Source organism: Macrotis lagotis, chromosome X (genome assembly GCF_037893015.1).
Source record: "Macrotis lagotis isolate mMagLag1 chromosome X, bilby.v1.9.chrom.fasta, whole genome shotgun sequence".
NCBI lineage: Eukaryota > Metazoa > Chordata > Mammalia > Peramelemorphia > Peramelidae > Macrotis > Macrotis lagotis.
The window spans coordinates 463,453,476-463,481,386 of record NC_133666.1 but is presented as its reverse complement, the minus strand read 5'-3'; the positions used below and the strand labels follow the sequence as shown (position 1 = coordinate 463,481,386).

The window sequence follows — 27,911 nt, the reverse complement described above, 5'->3', positions numbered from 1 at the left end:
TCTTATAGAGATCTTTCCAGTGCACACAAATCAGTAATACCACCTCCTCTTGAATTTATCTTAAGTTTATTTTCATAGTGTAATATTTTTATAAATTACACCCCTCTACACACCAAAATGAAAAAGTCCTTTCAATTCATATCTCCTAAGCCAAAGAACTTAAAAATAAATGTTTTATATTTTAACAGACCTGCAGCCTTTGGACACGTTCATCATCACAATGGAGATTCCGTGAGAGAAACCTATCAGTCATGAAAGCTTAGTGGCCAAATATAAACCATAAATGTTTAATGATACAAAATAGCCAGGTGATTGGTGATATTACAGGACTCCTCTAGTTCTCTACAATACCTACCTACCCTGCCAGCCAAACCCGCCACTGCCAATTTTTCTACTTTTAATATCCATCCTCTGAAGCCAGAAAATTTTAATACAATGTAGTAAAGCTCATTGCCAAAATATGGCACCCTAACAGTGCCAAAGTACATGAAATCATTTTCTTAATAGAGCTGTTCTTCATCATTGGTGTGGCATGGCAGAAATTCTTGACCTGGGTTCTGTGAACTTGTGAGCTTGTATATGTTTTAATGATATTTTGAAAGTATATTTCAGTATAATTGATTTTCCTTTTAATCTTTGTATTTTATTTATGAGTTAAACCATCTAAGGAATGTCTGCACAAATTAAAAAAGGTTTACATACCCTGTAATATGAATGCAATCAGAATAAAAGAATGTTAGCTTCTCTCTAAAATGCAGTTAAAGGTGCAGTGAAACATTTAAAATGAAGAAATGTGTGTGTGTGTGTGTGTGTGTGTGTGTGTGTGTGTGTGTGTGTGTTAAAATCCCTGTTAATTATGGTATTCTTGCTGGCTTTGTCAAGGAAGGCATAAATTGCAAAGTTGTCTTTTTGAAATTGTCTTCAAAGTTTAAGAGAATAAATACTTGAGTTTCCATTAGTGCTACCATCATTAGGATTTTCCTAAATATTTCCATCTCCACCATTTTCTAAAATTTTCCTTTACTTTGAAAATCTTGTCAATGTCTTTGTGTTCTCGCAATCTCTGCCTTCTTTTCAACTCCTAAGATCTGGACCCTTTTTTCTCCTTCCCTGAACTAAGATATTAGTCTCTACATTGGTTTTCTTCCTTCCAATATATCTCCTGTACAATTCATTCTTCAGGTTAATACTCAAGTAGTATTTCTAATGAACTTTTCTGATCTTGTCATTACTCTTCAGGGAAACCTTCAATAGCTCTCCATTGTCTGGATGCAGTCTTACAATTCGGAAAAGCAATTAACCTTGTAGTCTTCCCAGTGTTAAGAATATTAACATAAACTCCTAAACCTGGACCTGAAATTGATCCCATGTACAGTCTGATCTCAGTTCCTATCCAGTCTCTTCCCATTTCCACAACTCTGGGAAGAACCAAAACACTCAACTTTGAATTTTGATAGATCATGGTCCTAGTCTACCATTGTACATACACTCTTCATGCATACACACACACACACACACACACACACACACACACACATACACATCTCTCTCTCTCTCTCTCTCTCTCTCTCTCTCTCTCTCTCTCTCTCTCTCTCTCTCTCTCCACATCTTGCTTTCACAACTATAATCAAAACTACACTGCCATTTCTTTTGGAAAGGCTATTTCAATTGACTTCTGTTCACTAGCCTTGGGACTTTGTAGATCAGAATACTTTTCCTAGCCACCACTCTCCTGTTGTTCTCTCCTCTTAATAGAAATTAAATTCCTTGAGGGCTGCATTTGTATTTCTGTTCTCAGCACTTAACACAGTGCCTATCATATAGTAAGGGCTCAAATGTTTGTTTCTTTTTATTTCATTCTTATAGGAATTTTTATCTATAATCTATCTATAATAAACTCCCCTACTCCCAACTCTTGAACTTCCTCTATCCATTGATGAAAAGAATTCCTCCCTCTTCATATTTCTCATCACACTTAATTTAGACTTTTCTTTTGCATTTGCCTTATTTTCCTTGGTGTCATAGTTACTATATCCCTGTTCCAGATTATGTTATGAACTCCTTCAGTATGAAATCTGTGCCATATCAGATTTTTTTTATCCTTCCTATCTAGCCTTGAGGGAGTGCCTAATGCATACTTGTTGAATTGGAAGTGATCAAACTTGATGGGAGAGCTATATTGGAATCTCACTGGCCTCCATTATGGGTCAAATGCTTGCTTCCAGAATTGCCTTGTTGATTCAATGTAAGAAGCATTGACTAAGTGCCTACTGTGTGTCTGTTACTTTGCCAAGTCCCAGGGAGGCAAAAACAAAACAAAAATTGAAAAACTGTAACGTAAAATTGCCCAGATATCTTTAATGAATGACAGATTTTTAAAAACTGCAAGGAGAATCAGCAATGTCTAGATACTTTGTTCATTGAATCTGTATACAAAAGCATCTGACATTATCACCTCATCCATTTTCCCCAAAAACTCAAGACAGAAGGTATCTAAGAGACCCAGTCTTTCTGAATATTGATTAGCATAATTATTATGGCTTTGTTCTTTTATGCATAAGAAAAACATTAAAACAAAAGTATAAGTTCAGTGTATTTACCACAGCAAGCTATAGTTTTTCATTTTTCAGAGTTTTGTATAAATCAACTACAGGGAGAAAAATTAATATCTTTTTCTCCAGAGCTCATTTGCAGACCTATGTTACTGCCCTTGGAGAAGCACACCATTAAAAAACAGAAGCCCTGTACTTAAAAGCAGCCCTGTGGAGCTACAGGGAAGGAAGGAGATTTTTTTGCCAAATCCAAATGCTCAGAACTATTGTTCATGCTTGAGTCAAACTATATTTGCATTTTAAAAAATACTGTCAGGTATTGATTTTATTGAGGTACCTAAAATTAAATACTTCAAAATTTATGTGCACAGGTGTTAATAATAAGAGTATCACAGCTTGTAAAAGACCTAGAAAATTTGTTCTTAAATTGTAGAAATTAGAGTTGAAGTTATTAATATTTTTATCACTGCGAAGACTACAAGGTTAATTGCTTTTCAGAATTGTAAGACTGCATCCAGTAGCAAATTTTCACACAATATTTTTTCAGGTAATGAGAAATTTTATTAAATAGGAATTTTACATGATCCTAAAAAAAGTATGTCTGTCTGATACCTGTATGTCTGTCTGATACCTGATTCAGGACCACATAGGAGAAAGGACATGATTCTGTCAAATTCTTCATCTAGATAACAACAACAACAACAATAATAATAATAATGATAATAATGTTAAAATAGTAAAGGAAGTGGTTTAGATCTAAATCTTATTTATGCGAGAAATTCCCAGGGTGAAAATACAATTTTCCCTATAATTTATCTATAATATATAGTCATGTATTATATACTATAGTTTGTCATATATAATGTATGTGATAATAATAGTTACTAATATAATAGTATCTTTACAATATATAGGATTACTATTATTCCCATGGTACAAGAAAGAATATGAGCCCCAGAAATTTTGAAGGATTTGGTTATAGTTGTATTGCTTGTCAGGGTCTACATTTATGCCTTCCTGACTACAGGTTTGGAATTCAATTCTTTGTTGTTGTTGTTGTCATTGTTGTTTACTAAGTAGTGGGATGAACTGACTTGCCCAAGGTCATACAATCAGGTGATTCTTAACTATCTGAGCTCAAATTTGGATTCAGATCCTCCTGACTCCAGGACTGGCCTGGCATTCTATTCACTGTGCCACCTAACTGACCCTAGAATTCAATTCCTGACTCAATTCTAAAAGGGTTTAGGGAGCATCAGCATTCCTTTTCATCTTACCAAATGATTGCCTGAGTATAGAAACTTAACTTACATAAACATGTTGTATAAAAAGCCTATTTGTTTTTTTTCCCTTTCCCTACATATTCCACAGCAAGCATCTTTATTAATCTGATCCTGAACTTCACTCAGGAGGGTGAAGAAGGCAACCTTTCTTGACCTCCCTCCTGTGTTTCCACCAGCATATTGGAGATGCGTGCATTGACTGGTCAAACGGTTAAATAAAATTGCATCCCTGGACTTGTTCTACACTCCTCATTCTATGACTGCACTTTATACCATAGGTTGGAAAGAATCCGCTGTTTTCTGTCTATATATTCCCAATGGGAGGATCAGAGTAATGGTTAAAAGTCAAGCACAAGGCTTGCTGAGCAGCATGCTGGTTGTCAACCAGACATGTTGTAGATCAGCAGGTGCATGGGAAGCTCATTAACAACCCATGTGGTGCCAGTTTCTAGGACATGAGAGCCTAGCCCAAGAGCAAGTTCATGGCAGAGAATAGTACCTTGGGGTCTGCTTAAGTCAGCATGAAGCCCTAGGAAAGGTACTCAATTGAACCACTCACATGCTTTCAAAATTTGTAAAGAATTATTTTGTAAATTGTAACAAGTTAAATACAAGGCACTCTTATTATATAACGTGTGTTTTTATAGTTCTTAAATATTACCTTATTTTATCTTCAAGCCAACCCTTTGAGGTTATTCAGGATGGTGGCATTTTCCCCACTTTGTAGACAAGAAAATGTCTTTTGTCCAAAATCACATCAAAGTGATAAAGCAGAGATTTTACCTGTTTCTCAGATGCCAAGAGTAGTGATCTTTCCAAATTGATTTCATAATGCACTCTCATACACATGACACATTCCTGCCAAATTGGTTTCTTTGTGATTTCCATGTGCCATCTCCATACCTTTATATAGTCTGACTGATATATTCATAATGCTCTCCCTCCTTACCTCTGCCTTTTGAAATACTCAGCACCCTTAGGCAGCAACTCTGGTGCTCTTTACTTGTGACCTTCCATGATCCTTATAGTTTGTTGGTATTCCCCACTTTATAAATACTTTCTCTGTATGTTGTATACAGAAAAGTTATTTTTATATAGAAAAGTTTCATATATAATAAAATATTATATAATATTAAAAGTAGAATATAATAAAGTATATACAATAGAAAAGTTCTTGAAATACAAGATGACAGTTATTTCATCCTCATATCAAAGAAATCACAGCTTCAGTTTTTTAAAATGTCTCAAATATCTTGTATCCATCATTTCTCCCCTCTTCCCTGCAATAGAATATAAGCTCTTTGAAAACAGGTAACTAGTTCATTTTTATTTCATTTATTATTATTATTCATTATTTTATTTCATTTTTATTCTTTAACTGGTAGTAGATACTTATGAAGTGCTTGTTGAATATCAGTTAGAAGTCAGGTGAATGAAAACAAGACAGAAACTTTATGTACTTTGCCATTTAATTGCCCGTAGACTTCTTAATGTTGATTAAACTGGGCTTATAAAAGGTTGGGTGGTGTACAGAATGATTGGCAGCAGCAAAGGGACTTCAACATATGTTAGCTATGCATGAGAAACACCTTTTCTAGTGCTGGGAGATGACAGAATTAAGAGGACAATGAAAGATGGATGAGTTGGCTGCTCACCATGGGCATCTGTTGTTCTTGCAAACATAAGTGAGAAAGAGGAATACATTTCTAAGAGAGAGTAATGGATTGTTGGAGTCTTTTTACTCTGCTTTAGACAACTGGTGCCATCTGTCAATATTAATGTTCTTTTGATGAATCCTTTTAGGGATCTTCCTAAAGCACTCATCACAGAGCTTGAATTCCAAACATAATTTAAAATCATAGCTGAAAATTAAAAAATCATTACCCTGGCCTGGTACATTCAGGAACACATTTGTGTTTAGACTGGACATGTAAAAATGTAATCTAATCATTTCCCTGCTGTAAGATATTTACACTGACTGATGATGTAAAGACTCAAAGAATCTATGTATTCCATAGGCCACACTGTCCCACATAGACCTCTGTTGAACAGTTCTAATATAGTTATCCCTTCCACTTCACAACTTGCCTCATGGAAGTTTGACTTTATTGCAGTTGGGCATAAAAAATTAAATAGGAATTTCTAGGGAGTTTTGCAGAAGCTGCAAACATCACATGAAGGCCAGCAGACAAAACAGAGCCTATGACCAATACTTAATTCAAATTTTACAATAAGGTTATTGTATATAACCAGAAAAGAAAAAGAATAAATTCAGATTTCTTCTCTAGTACAAAGGGAGGATCAAAAATTTTTACATCAATTTTCCAGATTGGGGACATACCTCCCAATCCCCACAATCTAGAAGGGATAACTATCCTTAGGGAGATTTTCCTAATGTCAGACTCTACCTCACAGCAATTTCCACATTTTCACTGTAATTCTACTTTAAGGGGTCAAGAGAACAAGTTAAACACCCCCTTCTCCCCTCCTTCCACATGGCAGCTTTTTGAAAACTTAAAAAACAGTCTATTTACAACTAAGTTTTCTGTTCTTTAGTCTATACATACCTGTTCTTTCAACTCATGGAAAAACCATGGTCTGATCTTGGGACACCATATGTATAAATACTTATTTACAAGTTGCATACAGAAAGATAGAAGCAAGGAGAATAAGGACCTAAGTTCAAATCTGGCCTTGGATATTTACTAGCTGTGTGACAAAACATTACTGCCTCCAAGGAAATAAAAATAAAATTTTCTCATTTGTCTTCACCTGAGTCCTGTGAGGTAGGCATTATATGTTTCCTTATACACATTTTGCAGATAATATAACCTAGGTGACATGGGTAAAGTGACTGACTCATGATCACATAACTTGTAAATATTGGAGATGGTATTTGAATCTAGGTTCCTTCTGACTTTGAGTCCTATGCTTTTTCCATTGCAGATCCTTCTTAATTAATTGTGAAGTTGATCAGTTTTTCCCATCCCCAATTTAGAGATAAGGAAATGAGAGATACCCGGAAATTGGCTGTAAAGGCACTTTTACAAAAGAAACTTGAGGTTTTATGGGAGCTGTGACCATGAATCACACTGAGTAGGCCTTGTGGAAGATTGGTTTGTGCTTACATACTCTACCACTGGGAAGGTTTCCACATTAGTAAGATCACTGAAGGACTGAAACATTATATGCCTAAATTAGATTAAATGCCTTTGCCTTGAACTACTGATTGTGTGTAAATAGATTGGTGGGGGCTCAAGAATTATACTTTTATGTCATGAAGAATATTTTGACCCTGGGGATTTCATTTGTGAAATGGTGACACAATATTGACTACACAGATTTTTATAACTGAGAGAGTACTGGGAACCTGAAGTAAGACAGACTGGTGAGAAGATAAAGAGTTTGGGGAGGGTTGTTTTGTTTTGGATTTTGATTTTTTGTTTTTATATCTGACTTATTTTTTCTAACATAAGATTCTGGGCACATATGTACTAAACAGTGGGGTGTGTAAGAGTATTCAGGAAGACTAGCACTTTTGGTCTGAGGAGTTGCCAAGCCTTTTTCAGGGCTCTTCATGTTTCTTTGGTGACCATATGTCATCCAGCTCTCACTTGTGGCTCAAAGAACCTGTAGCTTATACAGAAGCTATATCCCAGTAAAAACCATCTGGGCAGATGGACTAAACCAGTTAGAGGGAAACTAACAGGCTTGAAACCTGTCAATGTGTTAGGGGATTGTCTTATCCAAGTATGTGAAGACTTCCAACAGCAGAATGGGCAGATGAGAACAGTTTGACCCGGGGCCAGGAAGGCAACTGAACAAGGCACTGTGGAGCATTTAGAATTTGTTCAGACATGGTACATACAAGGTCATTCACTTCATCCCTGGCCATTGCCACATTCTTGACTTTTGTCCTGCCACTGGACTTCAATGACTCAAGAAGAAAAAGACTGATAACTGTGCATCTGCCTCATTTTAATTTAATTCATACTTAAGTCGAGATATTACCTATGATGTTTTATTGGTCCTCTTCAAAAACAAAAGACAAGGGTGGTTGGGTGGCATAGTGGATGAAGTGCCAGCCCTGGAGTCAGGAGTTCCTGGGTTTGGGTCCAGCCTCAGACACTTGGTGGTTGCCTGACTGTGTGGCCTTGGGCAAGCCACTTAACACCATTCCCTTGAAAAAAACTTAAAAAAACAACAACAAAAGACGAATCACATTTCTATTATTATAATAACTCATTTCTATAGAACTTTATAATTAAATGCAAATATTTAATTTAACAAAAAATTTTCCTCACAACAGACCCTAGGAGAAAGTTGGTTTGGGCTTTGGGAGCAGGAAGTCTATTTGGACCTATGATTTCGTCAAATCAGGATTTCCCAGTATGGAAGCTACATCTACAATTGCAGGCCAATGCCTTATCTCTTAACTCAGAATTTTAGAAAGTTGCATTGGGTGGCTAAGTGACTTGCCCAGGATAAGCTTTCAGAAAGAGGACTTGGACCTTGGGCTTCCTGTCTCTAAAGCAAGCTCTCTATCCTTTGAGGTTTGTCCTTTTTGTCTTCATTTTTAGTTGAGCAGACTTCAGCTTCTGGAAAAATTGTCCTAAGTCATAGAAGCTGAACCTACCCCAATATATACTGATTGTATCTCCCTGGACATCTAACCATCTTACATCTAACCAAGCAATTCTTGCAAACAAAAAGCACAGACCTAGATTAAAAATAAAAAGGAAATACTTAAGCTTAAAAAAGTTTAAGAAGGTTAACAACAATAACACAACAAATAGCTAACATTTATTTAGCATTTTGCTATGTGCTAAGCACAGTTCTGAAAGGTTTAGAGTCATTTATCTCACTAGATTTTCACAACTCTGGGATGTAGGTGTATTACCCCATTTGATAGATGAGGAAACTGAGACAGAGGTTAAGTGACTTGCCCAGGATTATACAACTCATAGGGATCTTAAGTCTTTCTGACTCCAGGCCCAGTGCTTCATCAGTGAACCATCTCTAATAATTTACAAAGCTGCATCTGGGACTGACTTTTTTTGACTGTTAATTCAGTGCTCTTGCCACAACTCTATACTGTCTGCTCCAGCCTGTAAAATATTTAGATAAAGCCCTTAAGTGTTTGCTCTGGCTTCTTCAGTTCAGTGCATCCATCTATTAATAATGTGAGTACATTATGACACATCTACCTGTTTGGGTTGAAGAGGGGAAAAAAAGATGTTTGCCCAAGTTTGTGATTAGAATAGAAAGATCTGCAGGTGTATTTGGGGACAGAGGGACACTGTCCTTAGAAGTAGAGGGCCTGGGCCCTTTGCCCTTGGAGGCCCCAGTTTCATCAAACAATATGATGCCATGACCTTCTCCATAGCATTTTTTTAATTCTCAGATTTTAAGAATGAAAACTGGTTTTTAATATTTCATGGTGGACAGATGAAAAGATTTTGAACCCCATGACAGGTGTCTCTACCAGGTTCCTAGAGGTGCCTGGGTTTGCTAGATTTTTATAAAAATTGCTATTGTAATACTCATGCCAATAGGAATAAATTTGAAGATTCACTGTCTTCATCATCATCCCTTCTCCCATACACTCTCAAATATACATACATGAAGAGTCTTTGAAATAAATGAGTATTTTAATGTTGGGAGGATTATACAGTGCTACATATAGCCTTTTCCAGTCCCAGGCATTCTGTAGATACTTAATTTATATTCATTGAAGATGATAGTAGAATTTTTCTGATGTTAATATTAGAAATGCAAATAGAAACATAGCTTAGATAAGGACTTTAGAACCTGCCTCATTTAAATAGTTCAAAAAATTACTTAATTTCTTTACTTAAATCAATGTGATGTAGAGCAGGTATTGTCCACATTTTTAAGTGGAAAGATAAGCAGAGTGAAAGGAGATTATATACACAGTCACTATCCTCAGTGCCTAGCTCAGGGCTTGGCTCACAAGCAGGCAAATAATAAATGCTTACTAATTGACTGATTTATTGCCAGTAATAATGTAAATGAAAATTACACTAAAAGGAAGGTACTCACATCAATTATAATGATGTATATCCATCCTAGAAAATGAGTGAATAGAGCATTTATTAACCATTTTACTATGTGCAGGATACTCTGCTAAGCACAAAGAACAGAGTTACAAAAGTGCTACAGTTTCTACTCCTAAAACTTTATATTTAAATGAGGGCAAACTGCACATATATGAGATTGGCAACCAAGGAGGGGAGCCTTAGTCTGAGCAGTCACCAAGATGGTGAATTGATCCAGGAGAAACACAACTTATGATCAAGATCTTAATGAAAAAATCCCAAATGTCCATCCAGGTAGCATAGTGGATGGAGTGCTAGACCCAGAATCAGATCCAGTTTCAGACATTTTAGTGTCTGTATGACCTGGGCAAGTCACTTATAACTTCTGTCTGCCTCAGTTCCTCAATTATAAAATGGATATAATAATTTCAAGGTTATTGTGAAAATCAAATGAGTATTTGTTAAGTGCTTAGCACTGAGTCTGGAACATAGCATGTAAATAAATGCTAGTTTCCTTCCTTCTTCCCTCATTAATTGGCATGCTTGACTATCTAGGTAGTTCAGCCTGGCATGCTTGTCTATCAAGGTGGTTCAACCCTAGGACAGTAGTTCAAAAGGTGAGTTCAGTTAATTCTCTCAGATACCAGGGAAGAGTAGGTGACTAAATACCCTTCCTTCTTTTCAGCTGTTAATGGTGAGGGGAAGAATATCTTATTTTTCTTTGTAACAAGGGATCATTGTAGCACAGATAGCATAATTGTGAAATGACTGTAATGTCCATAACAAGACATCCATGAAACTTTTTTTAAAGAGAAGTAGAGAATTAAACAATATGCTCAAAAATAGAAAACAGATCTTCAAAATATCAAATTTTGTGCTCTGATCAAAGAGATAGTACCATACAGAAAAAGAGCAAAATTAAAATATTAGCCAACAACAAAGAAGTCAGAATGTAAGATGGGAGCCCATCTATTAATACTGCACTTCAGTAGTCACATCTATATTTTCCCATTGAGGAAAGTTTACTCCTTGATTCAAGAGTTCAAGAAATGTTTCTTGGTAAAAGATAAAGGGTACTATCTAACCTAGCCAGAGTTTTAGAATCAGGAATCATTTGGGAGTGCAAAGTCTTTAGAAGAAAGAGGGAAAAAAGGTATCTGTACACTGAATATCTTAACTAAATGACCAAAGATAGTTCAGGTATTGACTAAATAAAATACAGCTGAGTTTGTAGGTTCAATAAACCACTTTATGATATCACTGGAAAAAACTAAAATTGTCTTGTACATTAACAGAGTTAAACCTGGATTTTATTGTATGAAAATATTATATTATTGCAGTCTTAATTTATTTGGGGACTGCTAGCTGGCACAGTTGACAGAGTGCCTGGCCTGAAGTCAAGAAGACCTGAGTTCAAATGTGGCCTCTGAGAATTCTTATGTGACCCTGGGCAAGTCACTTAACCTTTTTCCTTTATTTTCCTCAATAATGAAGTGAGGGGAAAAAGTGAGATGGAGAAGGAAATTGCAAGTTGCTCTAGTACTTTTGCAAAGAAAACCCCAAATGGGGTCATGAAGAGAAGGATAACACTGAAAAAGGACTGAACAACAAAAGGAGTTAGAAGACCTAAATTTTCATCCTTGTTCTGTTCCCAGTACTTGGGAAGGAGTCACTTTATTAGTCTTTCCAAGTCATTTATTTAATTTTCCATATCTATAAAGTGAGGAATTTGACTTCTTGCTTTTTCGAAGGCAGGAACTCTTTTTTTTAAATTTTATTATTTTAAGGCAGTGGGGTTAAGTGACTTGTCCAAGGTCACACAGCTAGGCATTTATTAAGTGTCTGAAGCTGGATTTGAACTTAGGTCCTCCTGACTCCAGGGCCAGTGCTCTAGCCATCATACCACCTAGCTGCCCCCCAGACAGGAACTCTTTAACCTGAAGTCTATGGACTTTATTTTTTTAAAAAATGCATTTCAATATAATTGGTTTCCTTCATAATCCTGTGTACTTTATTTTATAAAGTTAAAAGCATTATTCTGAGAAGGGGTCCATATTCTTTAGCAACTGCCAAAGGGTTCCATGGAACAAAAATGGTTAAGAGCCCCTGCTCTAATTTATACTCCAGGTTTCTCCTTTTTATTTTATTCTAAGTAAATCAGAAAATAAAATCTGAAGATCCATAAATAACAAATCACCAAAATAATTCTGTAGGAAAGAAATAAATGTAAATAGTCTACACAATATATAATAAATATAACCAAGTCATCCTTTCTTAATGCTCACTGCATAGCCTTCATTAGGTAATAATAGTTTGGGGACGTGGAGAAGCTGGTTTTGTGAAGATACAGAGCCCTCAAAGAGGATTCTGGAGGAGAACAATAGAAGCAATTAAATGTTTGGCAAACATATGTTGTAAGAAAAGTCTAAAGGACCTCAGCTGGGATTGTCTGGAAGGGAAACTGGAGAAGAAGAAAATTTTTAAATGTTTGAGTATGGAGTGGCAATGGATATTTCTTCTCTGTCTGCCAGAAAACAGGGCAATATTGAATAGACTTCAGTCAGAGCAGGATATTGATTAAAGGCAGTCAAGAGAATGATACTATATTGTGGTACAAAGTGGTCTCGTTTCAGGATCCTGCACTGACCCTTACTAGCTATGAGACCGGACAAATCATTTATTGAGTTCTTGGAACCTAAAGTAAGATTGATAGAACTTGTACTGCCTACTTTCCAAGTGAGGTTGTAAGAGCAAGGAATGGTTTGTCGTGGTTGTTCTTGTTGTTGTTATTGTTGTATGCCCATATCATTACCTCCTGCAACTCTGAATCAGTGAGTTGTTGGAAAGCTACTGCTCTGCATTGACTCACTTAGGAATTCCCTAAACAAATGGTATTACAAATCTAGACCCTATCCCTATCCCCCGCAAACATGTTTGGCACAAAATTGGTGCTTAATAAATATTTATTCATTGATTGACTTGATAAAACTTAAAATCCAAATAAAGTTATCTCTTTCTATAAGGATTGTGAGATACTGAAATGTCCTATCACAGGAAATGTGTGGAGTCTTGTGAAAATAGAAACTCCTTGAAGGCAAGGACTTTTATATCCCAGGTTCCTCATGTAATGTCTGGTACAGATCAAGTGTATTAAATACCTGCTGAACTGGATTCTCTGGAGATTCTTCTATAGCAGTTATCTCTGTACCATTCTTTTAGCAGTTCATCAGATTTGGTGGCACAGTGGGATAGAGCATTAGACTTGGAATCAGGAGACCTCATTGTTATGAATTCAAATCAAGTCAGACAACTGTTTCACTGTAGGACCATGAACAAGTCACTGAGCATTTTTGCCTCATTCTTTTCATCTGTAAAATAAACTGGAGAAGGAGATGCAAACTATTCCTTTATCTTTGGCAAGTGGAGTCATGAAGAATCAGACACGACTGAACAACATTATTAATTGCATTTTCCTAAATCTATTACTAAAGGATACACTGCCTGAAGGGAAAAAAACACCTCTTAATTCTTAAGTGTAACCTACAGCATCTAAAGCAATAAAACATAAACACATACAGTAAACTTTCAATAAATTTGGTTTGAGTGTATACCTTGCCACCAAAAAACCTCCTCTGATGCCTTTGATGAAGTTTGATCCAAGAGCATTGAAGTCAAGATGTTTTATAATGGTCCTTATGACTTAAACCACTAATGTGATATTTCTTCCACCCTTTATCTAGGAACTGATGCTGTTTCTGGGCTCTGTTTTTTTTCAAATTGAAATTTTATTTTAATTTTTCCAGCTTCATGCAATGGTGGGTTTTCAACATTCATCCATTTATAAGTTTATAAGTTCTATATTTTTCTACCACACTTTCTTCTCTCCCCCCTCCCCATGCAGTGAGAAGTTGTACAAATTCTACATGTACATTCCTGTTTAACATATTTACATATTAGTTATGTTGTAAAAGAGGAATTAGAACTAAGAGGTAAGATAAAACCATAAGAGAGAAGAAAAAACATAGAAGAAGTTTTAAAAAAGTGAACTTGGGACGGTTTGCTCTATATTCAGACTTTATATTTTTTCTCTTCTGGATGTGAATGGCAATGTCATCCATAGCAGGTTTTCCTTGATCTCTGAACTGTGAAGACAAGGTTCATCCATCATAGTTGATCATCTCACAATGTGTTACATTATTAATGTATACAGTGTTCTCTTGATTATACTCACTTCACTCAGCATCAGTTCATGCAAGATTTTCTATGCTTCTCTAAAGTCCAATTGCTCATGATTTCTTATAAAACAATAGTACTCCCTTACATTCATATGCTATAATTTGTTCAGCCATTCCCAAATTGATGGGCATTTCCTCAATTTCCAATTCTTTTCCATTAAAAAAGAGCTGCTATAAATATTTCTGAGTATGTGAAACTTCTTTTTTTTTTATGATTTCTTTGAGTTATATGCTTAGTGTTAGTATAAGTCTTTGGGCATAGTTCAGATTGCTCTCCAGTGGATCAATTCACAACTCCACCAACAGTGCATTAATGTCCCAATTTTCCCACATCCTCTCCAGTATTGATCATTTTCTTCTTTTATCAAATTACCAATCTGATAGGTGTGAGGTGGTACTTCATAGTTGTTTTAATTTGCATTTCTCTAATCAATAATGATTTGGAGCATTCTTAATATGATTATAAATAGCTTTAATTTCTTCTTCTGAAAACTGCCTGTTCAAAATCTTTGACCATCTATCAATTGGGAGAATGGCTTGTAATCTTATAAATTTGATTCAGTTCTCTATATTTTTAAAAATGAGTTCCTTATCAGAAACAATAGTTATGAAAATTGTTTCCCAGATTTCTGCCTTCCTTCTAACTTTGGCTTCATTTGGTTTTATTGGTGCAAGAAATAATCAAAATCATCCATTTTTGCAATTTATGTTCTTTATTTCTTGTTTGGTTACAAATTTCACCCCCCCCCCCCATAGATCTGACAGGTAGAATATTTCTTGTTTTCTTAATTAGTCTTTGGTGTCACCCTTTATGTCTAAATCTTATTTCCATTTTGATTTTATTTTGGTATATGGTCTATGTCTACCTTTTTTCTATACTATTTTCCAGTTTTCCCAGTAGTTTTTGTCAATTAGTGAATTTTTATCCCAGAAGTTTGTCTTTGGGTTTGTCAAACAGTAGATTACTATAGTTATTTGCTACTTTCTTTTGTGCTTACAGTTTTGATGACTGTTTGAGTTGGTTTTCAAGAGTAGTATCCTATAAAGAGTAAGCTCAGAAAAGTAAGATGTAAGACCTTCAAATGTGACTTGATAATGGATTCTGTATTAATCATCTACAGATGATAGTGGATAGAATACTAGACTTGTCATTTTCCCAAGTTCAATTCTGGTCTCAGACACTTACTAGCTGTGTGTCTCTGGACAAGTCACTTTACCCTCTTTGCCTCAGTTTCCACATCTCTTGTTTTTTTTTGGGGGGGGGGGCTAGGTTTTTGCAAGGGAAATGAGATTAAGTGGTTTGCCCAAGGCCACACAGCTAGGTAATTATTAAGTGTCTGAGGCCAGATTTGAATTCAGGTACTCCTGACTCCAGGGCTGGTGCTCTATCCACTGCGCCTCCTAGCTGCCCGTTTCCACATCTGAAAATTAGCTGGAGGAGGAATGGTTAAACTACTCTAGTATCTTTGCTAAGAAAATCCCAAAATAGGGTCGCAGAGAGTTAGACAGGACTTAAGATCTAAACAACAAATTTGTCATCTGAGGACAGCCTATTTGATTTTAAAGAAGCACGTCATAGTAACTCAAGAAGATCCTTAGCTAGGGTAGTAACATCCATGATGATGTAATCACATAATTAAGAATAATACTTAGAATTAGTAAACAGTGATTGAAGGCTGCCTCTCTGAGATGGTATTAATGTAGCACTATCTTAAAAGGAGATGGATTAATGATCTCTTCAGGTCTCTTCCAGAGCTAAGCTTCTTTGTCTAATTGACAGCTCTATTATAAATATTATATTCTTGCACATAAAGATGCTATTCTGTGAGAGTACCATATTACAATAAATCTGCTTAGCAATTCTCTGCTTACAGGTTTCCTGGGGCATCTAATTGTACTTTCACACCATTTGAGCCTCACTTTGTTTACTTTACTTCTTATTTCATTATATTCTTTCTCCCTTTCAAGATAAGGAGGCTTCTTTTTTTTTATGACAGCACCTTAGCTTAAAGATAATTCCAATTTCTGGGAAAACCATAGATTTCACAGGTATTTTTTCACTCTATTTGAATGATTTTTAGAGTTTCTTTTTGTTTCTGGAAGTTCCTGGAAATGCTGTTTGTGACTGAGCATGCATCCTTGGTGCTCTTAGGAGCATTTTGTTTTCCTCAAGGGAAGCTCATCTTTAGTTATTTATCTCTTTTGCTATATGAATGCAGAATTGTCCAAGAGCATTGAAGTTCAGATGTTTCATAATGATCTCTATTACTTAAACTGCTAAATGTGCTGTTTCTTCCCCTCCCTTGTCTAGGGACTGATGCTGTTCTGTACCACAATCCTTTCTTAAGTTTGTCACGGTCTTTTCCTTGTAAGCAGAACCATCAGACTTTACATTTTTATTCTTTTCATTTCAATGGTGTCTGATTCTTTGTGACATCATTTTGAATTTTCTTGGAGTAGCTTGCCATTTCCTTCATTTTTACAGATGAAGAAACTGAGGTTAGAAAAGATTAAATGATTTACCCAGGGTCACACAGTTACTAAGTATCTGAGATCAGAATTGATTTCAGGAAGATGAGTTTTCCTGATTCTAAGCCAGATGCTCTCTTCACTTCACTTTTAAGTAAGTCAAATCAAAATTTTAAAAAATTTCTGCAAAATAAACATCTTTATAAATTGTTATGATGTCTAGTGAATATTCATTTCTTCTTCAGTCATTTAATTTTTCTATGCAAACTAATTCCCTTCAAATTTAATTTTCTAGGCATAGTTAATAGAATATGGAGACCTCACAGTGCTTAGCAGTAAGGTAATATTTTCTTTTAGAGCTGAGCTGGTTGAGCTGTTTGTGTGTTTGAAGAGTGACAGACCATTTCTCCCAAGCTACATCCCAGGTGTCTACTGTCAAAGTTGTGTTTTGAAACTCACCTACTGTTACTGCAGTGTTTTAATATTGACTATCCTTTTGGATATTAAAAAATAATTAAGTTCATCTGAGCCTACAAATTGTGTTCATTTCTTTAAACCATAGAAGGCTCAAGTTTCTAGGTTTATATTATATTCAAAGAAAGCTCCTCTCAAATTCCCAGTGGATAAAAGTGAGAACTGTCACCTTATAATATTTCAAACAGAATAAAGTAGAATGGTACCCTCAGAATTCTTTGAGACAAAGCAGTAATCCCTGACTGTTTTTTTTGTTAGGCTTTTTTTGTAACTTATACTCTCACGTAATGTGGTTTTAAGGTTTCTCAGTACAATAGTGTCTCTCAAATACCTATATTTTTCTCTTATACCAGACATTTTCAGTTTCTGATTACTGTCTTTTCTGTGGAATTTTTCATTCTCCAATGCAAATTTAAGGTTTTTCTGCATAATTCCATTTGTTCTCTTTGGGGGTGCGGATTGCTCAGAATTTCTTCTCCATTCTACTTTTTGAATTCCTCAGAGACAATGTAATCTAACCTTAGTCAGTTGAAAGTTTTACTTTGCTTTTTTTTTATAAATTGTGATGATGTAAAGAAATTTTAAGTTACTGAACACAATTAACTAAGTAAAAGAAAGATTAAACATACTCTTTTTTTTTTTAATTTTTGCAAGGCAATGGGATTAAGTGGCTTGCCCAAGGCCACACAGCTAGGTAATTATTAAGTGTCTGAGGCCAAATTTGAACTCAGGTACTCCTGACTCTAGGGTTAGTGCTCTATCCACTACACTACGCCACCTCGCTGCCCCCTAAACATATTTTCAATGTCATAAATCATTATATAATAAGTTCTTATATCCAACGTGGTCAAAAATTAACTCTACTTATTCAAGAGTGCTGTTTAATTGATGATTGCTCTATGTAACTTTTAGAGAGCCCCAGTTTTTAAAGAATTATTGTATGACAATTTAGAGGCAATGGCATCTAAAGGCATATTGTTTGTGGCTTTATAGACTTTCATTGTTGATGCCGAAGGCATTTAAATATGACATTTCCTGTTCATTGTTATGAATACTGGTTATTTTTTATGTTCATTTTATAGGTAAGTGTTGGTAATAAAGATGTATCTGGTTGTTAGACTGCCTGGAAAAGCCATCCTTTGATAGAGAATAACTATAGTAAATTAATCATAGGGTGAAGAGAATTAAAAGAAAGAAATGAAAATTGTAATATTAGCTTAACTGCTATATAGATGAGCCATCAACTTAACCTCTTTACTTTTATTTTGCCTTGTATAAATGGAAATATGAGATATTCATAAAGTACTTTATACTTGTGAAGATTTTTAAAATCATAATTGTGATTCTTCAGTGGAACCATCTATATTAAGTTGATATTATAAGCAAATATTAGATTTCATTTTCCCCATTTAAAATAGCTTTATTATAAACTTAATGATAGTTAACAAATATTAATATTAAAGATAATGTGTATTTGAATCCCATATAAATACAAAAAAAGTTTCCTATGTAGATGTTTATTTTTAAAAAGTTTGTTTCTAATTTGTTTCCTATTTGAAGTAAAAACTGCTAGAAGTATTTTTGGATAAATTAGTTGTTTTCCTCCATTTTAATTATATCCTTACTATGCCACAGAGAGTTAGTATGGTATAAAAAATTCTAAGATTGAAAATATATGATCCTAGATGGTTCAAGCAAAAGGCCCTTTTATTGTTAGTTATTTCATTCTTCGTGTATATTGAAAGTTTCTACCAATTTGTAATCCCACAATCAAGGTAATCAGTTGACTTACTACTTCCCTACAGCCTTCTTGGAATTGAAATTTAATGTTTTTAAACATCTTTGACAATAGAATGAAAACCAATGATAGTTTGTATATATTTCTCAGTGATTACTAACAATGTCTTTCTTCCTTTGAAAAAAATGTTCTTTCTCACACATCCTTTGATCATTTTGCTCCTAGAGAATGGGTAGCCAGTCACTAAAAAAAAGAAAAAAAATGAGTTACTTATACAGTCTTTATGTCAAACTTTTATCAATTATGCTTAGCACATACTTAACCCTTCCCATTTATTTTTCATTTTATTTTGAGAACATGTTGTGAAGAATCTTTTTTATTTTTTATAAGCAATATATCAATTTTGCTTACTAGCCAAGAATATTTCACCTTCGATATATATATATATATATATATACATATACATATTTACACATATATATGTTTTCTCTTTCTTTACATTTTAAAATAATTATTTAAAATATTCATGTCCTTGACCCAAGCTGGAATTTATGGATCTGGACATATGAAGGTTGGATCTAAACTACTCACATGATAATCTGCTATCAATCCCCTCCCCCCCTTCAAAATCAATCAATTAATTAATTAGTTGCTATTGTCTTGATTTTAAGTAAATTTTTATTGACAACTCTTTTTTTCATCATTATTTTACACATTATCCACCCCCATATGTATTTTTTTCCACAGTCCTCATGATGGTCTTGTCTACATGAATTTTATTATAATTTTAATACTATAAAGCAGCCCATTCACATTGTGAATGATATTTCATTAAATTAAATTAATATTTTTTCACATTTTACTTTGCCCTTTTCTCTCCTCTCTGATTGTCTCCCATTTCTGGAATGTTCTCCTTCTTCAACTCTACCCACTGAGCTCCCTGGCTTCCCTTAAATTTTCACAAAAATCCCACCTCCTAGAATGGGGGTGTGGAGCATCCAGCCTGAGGACTCTGTACAAGGCTTGTGAAATCATTTGATCTGATGCTCCTGTATTAACCATAGGCAGGCCTCAGAATCCAATAAATCTAGGAACCTTTTAGGGATGAATTAATTAAATGTTTGACCAAATATAGCAGTCTAATTTTTAAGGTAATAATTTTGTAAGGCTTGTGTAATGATGTTATAAATATCCAAATGGCCCTTGGCAAAAAAAAAAAAAAAAGATTTCCCACCCCTTTCCTAGAGGAAGGTTTCTGCAACTCTTCCTAAATCTAGTGCTTTTAATTATTTCCTATTTGAACTTTATATAGTTCAACTTTTACATATTTGTTTGCATGTTGCTTCCCTCATTCGATTGTAAGCTCCTTCATCTGTTATAGACAATGTCATCCACATCCAGAAGGGAAAATCAAAAACAAAACAAAATGCCAGAATCAAATGTATACTAAATATCTAAAAGAATCTAAATGTATGTTCACCTTTTTAAAACTTCCCTTATGTTTTTCCTTCCTATCTCATAGTTTTCTTTTTTCCTTAGTTGATTCCTTTTCCACAGAATGACTAATTATGTAAATATGTTAAACAAAAAATGTACATGTGCTCCTTTTACTAGACTGTTGGCCACCAAGGAGAGAGGGGGGTAGGGAATGAAGAGTGGCAGAAAAATGTGTAACTTATTGCAAATGGATCAATGTTTAAAAACTAACAAAGCATGTAATTGAAAAATTAAAATAAAAATATAAATTAAATTAAAAGAAAAAATATTACCATGTAAGCTAAAGTGTGCATGTCTCCCCCCTTAAAAAATTATTTTATAATTTCCTTGAGGACAGCTTTTTTTTATCCCCAGTACCTAGCACAGTGATTGGCATGTAAGTAACTTTGTAAATTAATATTTTTGCTTGGTTAATAACCCTGTATATATGGAACATCTCAACAGTATTAATTTCCTTAATTTCTTTTTTATTATATAAATATTTCATTTGTTTTCCAATTATATACAATAATAATTTCTATCATTTTTTGATAAGGTTTTGAATTTTACACATTTTTCCCCACCCTCTCTCTTCCCTCCCCCTTTTCCACCCCCAGAAGGCAGTCTGATAATCTTTACATTGTTTCCATGCTATACATTGATCAAAATTGAATGTGTTGAGAGAAAAATCATATTCTTGAGAAAAAATAAAATATTGAAGATAGCAAAATTATGTAGTACATAAGACAACTTTATTTTTTAATTGAAGGTAATAGTCCTTGATCTTTGTTTAATCCCCACAGTTCTTTCTCTGGATACAGATGGTATTCTACACCACAGATAATCCAAAATTGTCCCTTTCTAAGGGTTAAGGTATACAGTGTTCTTCTGGTTCTGCTCATCTCCTTCAGCTTCAGTTCATGCAAGTCTTTCCAGGATTCTTTGAATTTCCATAATTTCTCAGAAAATTATTTAAAAGGTTTTTTTTTATATTTGTCACTTGTGTATCTTGTTGAGTTAATAACCAAATAATTGATATATTTTGTTACTTTTGCTTAATTGGGGTTTTTTTGGAAATCAATGTGTGGGATGACATTTGGGTGTTTGTTTAGTGATATATGTTATACTAAAATGTCTCCCATGCCTGACATTCCTTGCTCCTTATCTCTCTGTGTCCCCATCCTCACTTCCCTGGTTTCCTTCAGGTCTCAGCTGAAACCCCACCTACTTGTAGAAACTTCCCAGTGCCTAAGATGAACGCCAATTTCATTCTAAGTATAATTTTTTTATATATAGTTCTTTGCCTGCAGTTTACCCCCATTAGATTGTGACCTCCTGTTTTTTATTTATATGTTGTCATTTTTTTTTACTTTGTGTCTCACACAAAATAGAAACTCTAAGTCATTATTTATTAGGGAAATGCAAATTAAAACAATCTTTAGATAACCAATTTACTCTTATCAGATTGGTTAAAAATGACTGAAAGGGAAAGTAATAAGTGTTAAAGGGAATGTGAAAAAATTGGGACACTAATTCACCTGAACTAATCTAACCAGTCTGTAGAGCAATCTGGAATGAAGCCCAAAGAATTATTAAACTGCCTATACCTTTTGACCCAGAAACATCACTACTAGATCTGTTTCTCAAGATGATTAGGCAAAAAGGAAAAGAACCTATAGCAGCTTTCTTTGTGGTAGTAAAGGACTACAAATTGCAGGGATGCCCATCCGTTGGGAAATGACTGAACAAGTTGTGGTATGTGATTGTGATGGATTACTGCTATGCTATAGGAAATGATGAGTTCAGTCATTTTAGAAAAAAGGGGAGATTTGCATAAAATTATGAAGAGGAAAATGAGCAGAGCCATGAGAAAATTATATATAGTAACAGCACTATGTTTTTAAAACAACTTTGTATATTTTTATCTATTACAAATACCTAAATTAACTCAAAGGATTTATGAAGAAAAATCCTATCTGTATCCTGAGAAAAAATTATAAATAGAACTATACATATATGTGTGTGTGTATGTGTATGTACAGATCAATACAAAAAAAATTTGGGTATAATGGTAGCCTTCTGGAGGACAGGGCTGTGGAGGGGAAGGAAAAAAATGCATGTTAGATTAGATTGACTTGCCTTTGAAGAGTCCAGAGAACAAATTATGAGGGAGTATTTGGAAAGAGCAATTTTCATTTGAAAGAAGAAGTTGGAAAACAGTCTACAAAGGGTGTAGAAGAAAGTAGGAGTAAAGGAAGAAAAGTCATTGATTTGTGGATGACTTTCTCAAAGGAGGAAAAATATAGGGTGATAACTAGTAGGGTGGGCAGGTGGCTTAGGTGAGAGTTTTTAAGGGAGAAATCTGGGGTTGTATAAACAGTAAGGAAACAGCCAGGTTACAGAAAGAGACAGAATGGGAGGATTAGAGGGATAAATCTGCTGGAGAAAACTTACTCTTATTCTATCACATGTATATTTTTATTGCAGTTCTTCAGCTTGTTTACTATCTTTTCTTGTGTGACTTCATAGTAATGGTATTCTTTTTGATACTTTTATTTTTTCTTTCTTTTTTCTTTTCATTTATTCATTTATTTTTTTGGTTAGGCAATTAGGGTTAAGTGAGTTCCCCAATATCACACACTAAGTGTCAAGTGTCTGATACTGAATTTGAATTTAGGTCCTCCTAAGACAGGTGCCCTATCCACTGGCCACCTAACTGCCCCTGCTTTTGCTTTCTGAGAGGAATTATGTAGAGTTGGATCCCCTTTTTAACCTTTTTGCTCTACCAGAGATTTCTCAGATATTAGAGATGCTAGATATGCTGCCTCCCCACAGTGCTAGTTATTGGTTATCCACTTATCCTTTGAGGAGGTTGTAAAAATTATTTCTGTCTTGCTTGCTAATATAATAGAAAGAAATTTTAACCACCATGTGCTTTCAGGTTATTGGTTTTTAAATGAAAGAGCTGGAGTAGTTGGTCTCCAAGATTTGTTCCCAGTCTAAACTACTATGATTCTATTATCCTATGAAGTTTAAAATGTCAGCTTTTACAAATGCCAACGGGCCTTCCATATAATAAATTAATAACTATTTCATGACCAGTATGAATGCAGTTAAAATTATGAAGAAGTATAAAACTTAAGGAAAAATCAATTTGATCCAAATTATTTGAAGGAAATATTTGAGAGCAACCAAGATTTCCATCAGTAACCTATATAAGTCAATTCTCCTTCCTAGGTAACTTTGCCCTTTTCTTGGTACTTATGACACTCTACTTCTCCCCCTCCTCCCCACCTCTATATCATACACAAAATAGTTTTAGTAACAATATACAAACACAGGAAGTCTATGAATGTATGGAATATGCCACTGATTATTGAATTTTACATCTTTGCAGCATTCACAGAATATATAGGCTATATATATATAATATATATTATTATATTATATATAGCTTGCAACTAAACATGGCTACACAAAATAGTTTTAGTAACAATATACAAACACAAGAAGTCTATGAATGTATGGAAGATGCCACTGATTATTAAATTTTACATCTTTGCAGCATTCACAGAACATATATATATTCTGTATATATAGGCTATATATATTATATATAGCTTGCAACTAAACATGGCTAAACATGAAACAGAATTCTTTAAGGAATACTTAGTGTTCTCATCAAAATATCCATTAATACCTTTAAAAGATGCAATGGCAAGAGTATTCTAATCAAGTTAATGGACAGCATGAACCTATATGCATTAGAAATTGAAAACAGAGAAAATGGTTTTAGAAAATTAAAACTAGAGTGTTCTTAGCTGAGTAAATACAGAAATTAAATGACTAATCAGAATTTCACTCTAGTCATTCTTGATTTGTTAAAAAAAATGGCTTGCAAAAATTTAGCTTTAAGCAGGTCAAAGAACTGGGGGAAGGTATATGTGCTGTTTGAATTTGAATTGTATTAGGGACCAAAAAAACCAGCTGATCAGCTAATCTTCTCTTCTTAACTATAGGCTTCCATGTAGCTAGGGATCATCTTTTTATAACATTTAATTCCTTCAGTCTTAAAGAATGCTTTAGCTACCATAGAAACTTGTTAAATATTGATTGAATAAATGAAGAGCAGCTAATGATCTTTATGTAAAACATATTTCTTTGCCCTAGTTGCTTGGTTCAAGTAGGTTAATAATGAGTTCTTCAATATAGAACCAAAAGGAAATTTATAGATTATCTAATTAGTTCCTTCATTCTTTTTTTAAATTAGGAAACTGAAACCTAGAGTTTAGATTAAATACCTCACTTAATGTCATACAGGCTGTAAAGAAAAGAATTGCAATTCAAACCCTCATCATTTGTCTGCACATTTTTCCACTGAACCATGTAGGGTACTATGTACTCCCTAGGGTAGTTAGTAGAGAGCAAGAGTTCTGGATGGTATCGTTATTAATAAGGACATTGTTTCAGCAATGACACAACCAGAACCCTAGTTCTACCAGCATCATTTTGAAGATTGTGATATTATTAAATAATTGAAAAAAATCTAGAAAAGTGGTTACCCCTAGCAATATAGAAGAAAACCTTGACTCTCTATGAGAAGAGAAACAGTAAGAAAGAAATAGTCCAGATGAAGAGAAAATGTTTCTTGGAAGAGGGAATATTAACATTTATTTTTAAACATCCTCTGTGATTATTTAGCTAAATGTGGTAGGCGTACTATGCTTTATTTTCAAGTGCATGACCTTTTCATAATCATAAACTAAATTCCTGAATGTGTAGTTGTTCTAATTAACAATGCCATTTTCTAAAAGCTGAACTCCTAAACAGAATGTAAGATTTTTTTTTCTTAACTACCGATTGATTTGAATGACTGGAATTGTAATAATAATTATAATAATAGCAAAATTTATATAATGATTTCAAGTTTGTAAAGCACTTGCACAAATTATCTCATTTGAACTTCAAATATGGTGAACCTTAAGAAAAATGCTTATTGAATTGTATTTAACTTCACCACTATTCTGGGAGGTAGATAGTGGAATCATTATTACATAGAAGCTCAGGTACTCAGTAGCTTAATGACCCTAGGAATGTCACTTAACTACCTGGGCCCACAACTCCTTATCTACAAAATGAAGAAATGAAATGGAGTTAATGTTCATTAAGTGCTTACTGTATGTTATAGGCCAGCATGTTACACATATTATCTTGTTTGAAGGATTTGGATTAGTTGGCTTCTGAAGACCTTTCTAATGTAATACATATGATTTTTATTATACTGTAAGTTACCCATGACTACACAGCTAGTAAGATGCAAATCCAGTTTTCTTGTTAAAAGTACAATATTCTATCTGTATTAGATGTGTTCACCTCTTAAAAAAGAAATATTTTTGATACTTTTTTTAAGTCAGAGTCTTTTCATGGTCTTTTAGTTCTTAACTAGTAAATACATCCTTTCTTGCCTTTCAAATGAATTTGACTGGCTAGTTAGGGTATGATTGTTCCAGTTCTTCCGTGGTGAATGGTAGCTTTCGTGACCATTTCTAGTATTCATTAGAGTGGAAAAGATATTCATTAGAGTGGAAAAGTACGCAATTTTTATGATTGAATCTCTGGTCTTTAGAGATCATGATTTAGCATGATAATATCTTGGAATATGTTAGGAAATTACAGTGATGGATTCATTTAGTATTTGCTCCTTGAAAAGTCATTTACTTGAATAAAAATGTTGTGTTTGAAATATAAAAATGGTGAAACGATTCAAATTCCTCAACCATTTTTCATAAGATTTTGTTATAAGATTCTAAATTTCTCTTGTAGGAGACTCCTATGAAATCCCTTAGTTCATTAGCCCTGTACATAAATACAAGCAGATATGATTCTTTTTTTTAAGCTCAATCTGTTTAGAACCCAAATTTGTGAAATTAATCAATCTTTGACTGTTCTACAAAATCCCTTCAAATGTTGGGGAAGGCATGGACATTCCAGATACAGAGGTAAAATATCTCTGGAAGCATAGAGTAAAAATAACATTTTAGTATATATCCTCACTTTAAGTGAACTGTCAGTGATGTACTTTGAGTGTTGCCAGATTTATCCTAATAATCGTGGTAGATTTTCATAATGACATTGAGATTTCACCATAATAATTATTCATATAAGCACCTTACAGTAGAGAAGCAACTAGAAAATAAGAGGGAAAAAAGCTGCTTCTAGCTTTTCCTGTGTCTACAAATATCCATCTTTATATTTGAATCTAAGTCCAAATCATACACCAGGACATCTTTTGTATCCCTCACTGTTCCATGCCTATTAATTGGCAGATACCAAGTTCTTAATAAATGCTTGTTCTATATAATAAATTAATTTTAATGGAATTTTATTTCCCTATTCTTTGGAAAGTTAAGCAAAAACTAAATTCTTGAAAAGAAATCTAGTTTTGCATTTCCCTACTTGGTCCAGCTAATGTTTTGCATTCTTGTATAAAAGAAAAAAGGAAATTTTAGTCCAAAACTTCAGTTCCATTTGTTTGAGCTGAAATTTTCTTTGCTGCCAAAAAACTAAGCTTGAACTCATCCAACTTTTCTGGAGAGCTATTTGGAACTATGCCCAAAGGGCAATAAAAATGTGCATACCCTTTGACCCAGCAATACCACTACTGGGTTATACCCTGAAGAGATGATGGAAAAGGGCAAAAACATCACTTGTACAAAAATATTTATAGCAGCCCTGTTTGTGGTGGCAAAGAATTGGAAATCAAGTAAATGTCCTTTAGTTGGGAAATGGCTTAGCAAACTATGGTATATGTATGTTGTGGAACACTGTTCTATTAGAAACCAGGAAGGACGGAATTTCAGGGAAGCCTGGAGGGATTTGCATGAACTGATGCTGAATGAGATGAGCAGAACCAGAAAAATACTGTATACCCTAACAGCAACATGGGGGTGATGTTCAACCTTGAAGGACTCACTCGTTCCATCAGTGCAACAATTGGGGACAATTTGGGGCTGTCTGCAATGGAGAGTGCCATCTGTATCCAGACAAAGAGCCGTGGAGGTTGAACAAAGTTCAAGGACTATTCCCTTTAATTTAGAAAACAAAACAGATATTTTATTGTCTGATCTTGTTACCTCTTAGACTTCTTGTCTCTTCCTTAAGGATATGATTTCTCTCTCATCACACTCAATTTGGATCAAGGTACAACATGGAAACAAAGTAAAGACTGACAGATTGCTTTCTGTGGTGGGGGAAGTAAGATTGGGGGGACAATTGTAAAACTCAATTAATATCTTTAATAAAAAATTTAAAATTAAAAAAAAGAACTTTGCAAACCTTAAAATGTTATGTAAAGGCTAGCTAATAATACTATTCGGCAAGCTAGGTAGTGCAGTAAATACAGTAGGTGGTACTGTGAGTCAGAAAGATTCATTGAACTGACTTCAGATTTACTCTGTGACCCTGGGCAAGACACTTCACCCTGTTTGCCTCAGTTTCCTTGTCTGTAAAATGAGCTGGAGAAGGAACAGCTAGCCACTCTAGTATATTTGCCAAGAAAATCCCATCAAACAATGATGTTATTATTCCTATTAAGAATACCTTTGCTAATTTTGATCAATGTATAG

General features: G+C 34.3%; 1 protein-coding gene across 8 annotated transcripts in view; it reads left to right on the top strand.

Annotated features, from left to right (window-relative positions):
• Positions 1-27,911, top strand: part of L3MBTL4 (L3MBTL histone methyl-lysine binding protein 4) — a 546,540-nt gene that overhangs the window by 414,460 nt on the left and 104,169 nt on the right. The window contains exon 17 of one of the 8 annotated variants that reach the window (XM_074202635.1): positions 189-26,216. The exons of the other annotated variants lie outside the window; for them this stretch is intronic. Within the exon in view, the coding sequence (XP_074058736.1) occupies positions 189-235 (47 nt within the window). The 3' untranslated portion in view covers positions 236-26,216. Of the gene's footprint in view, positions 1-188; positions 26,217-27,911 lie in introns of those variants that run through there. 8 annotated transcript variants of the gene reach the window in all.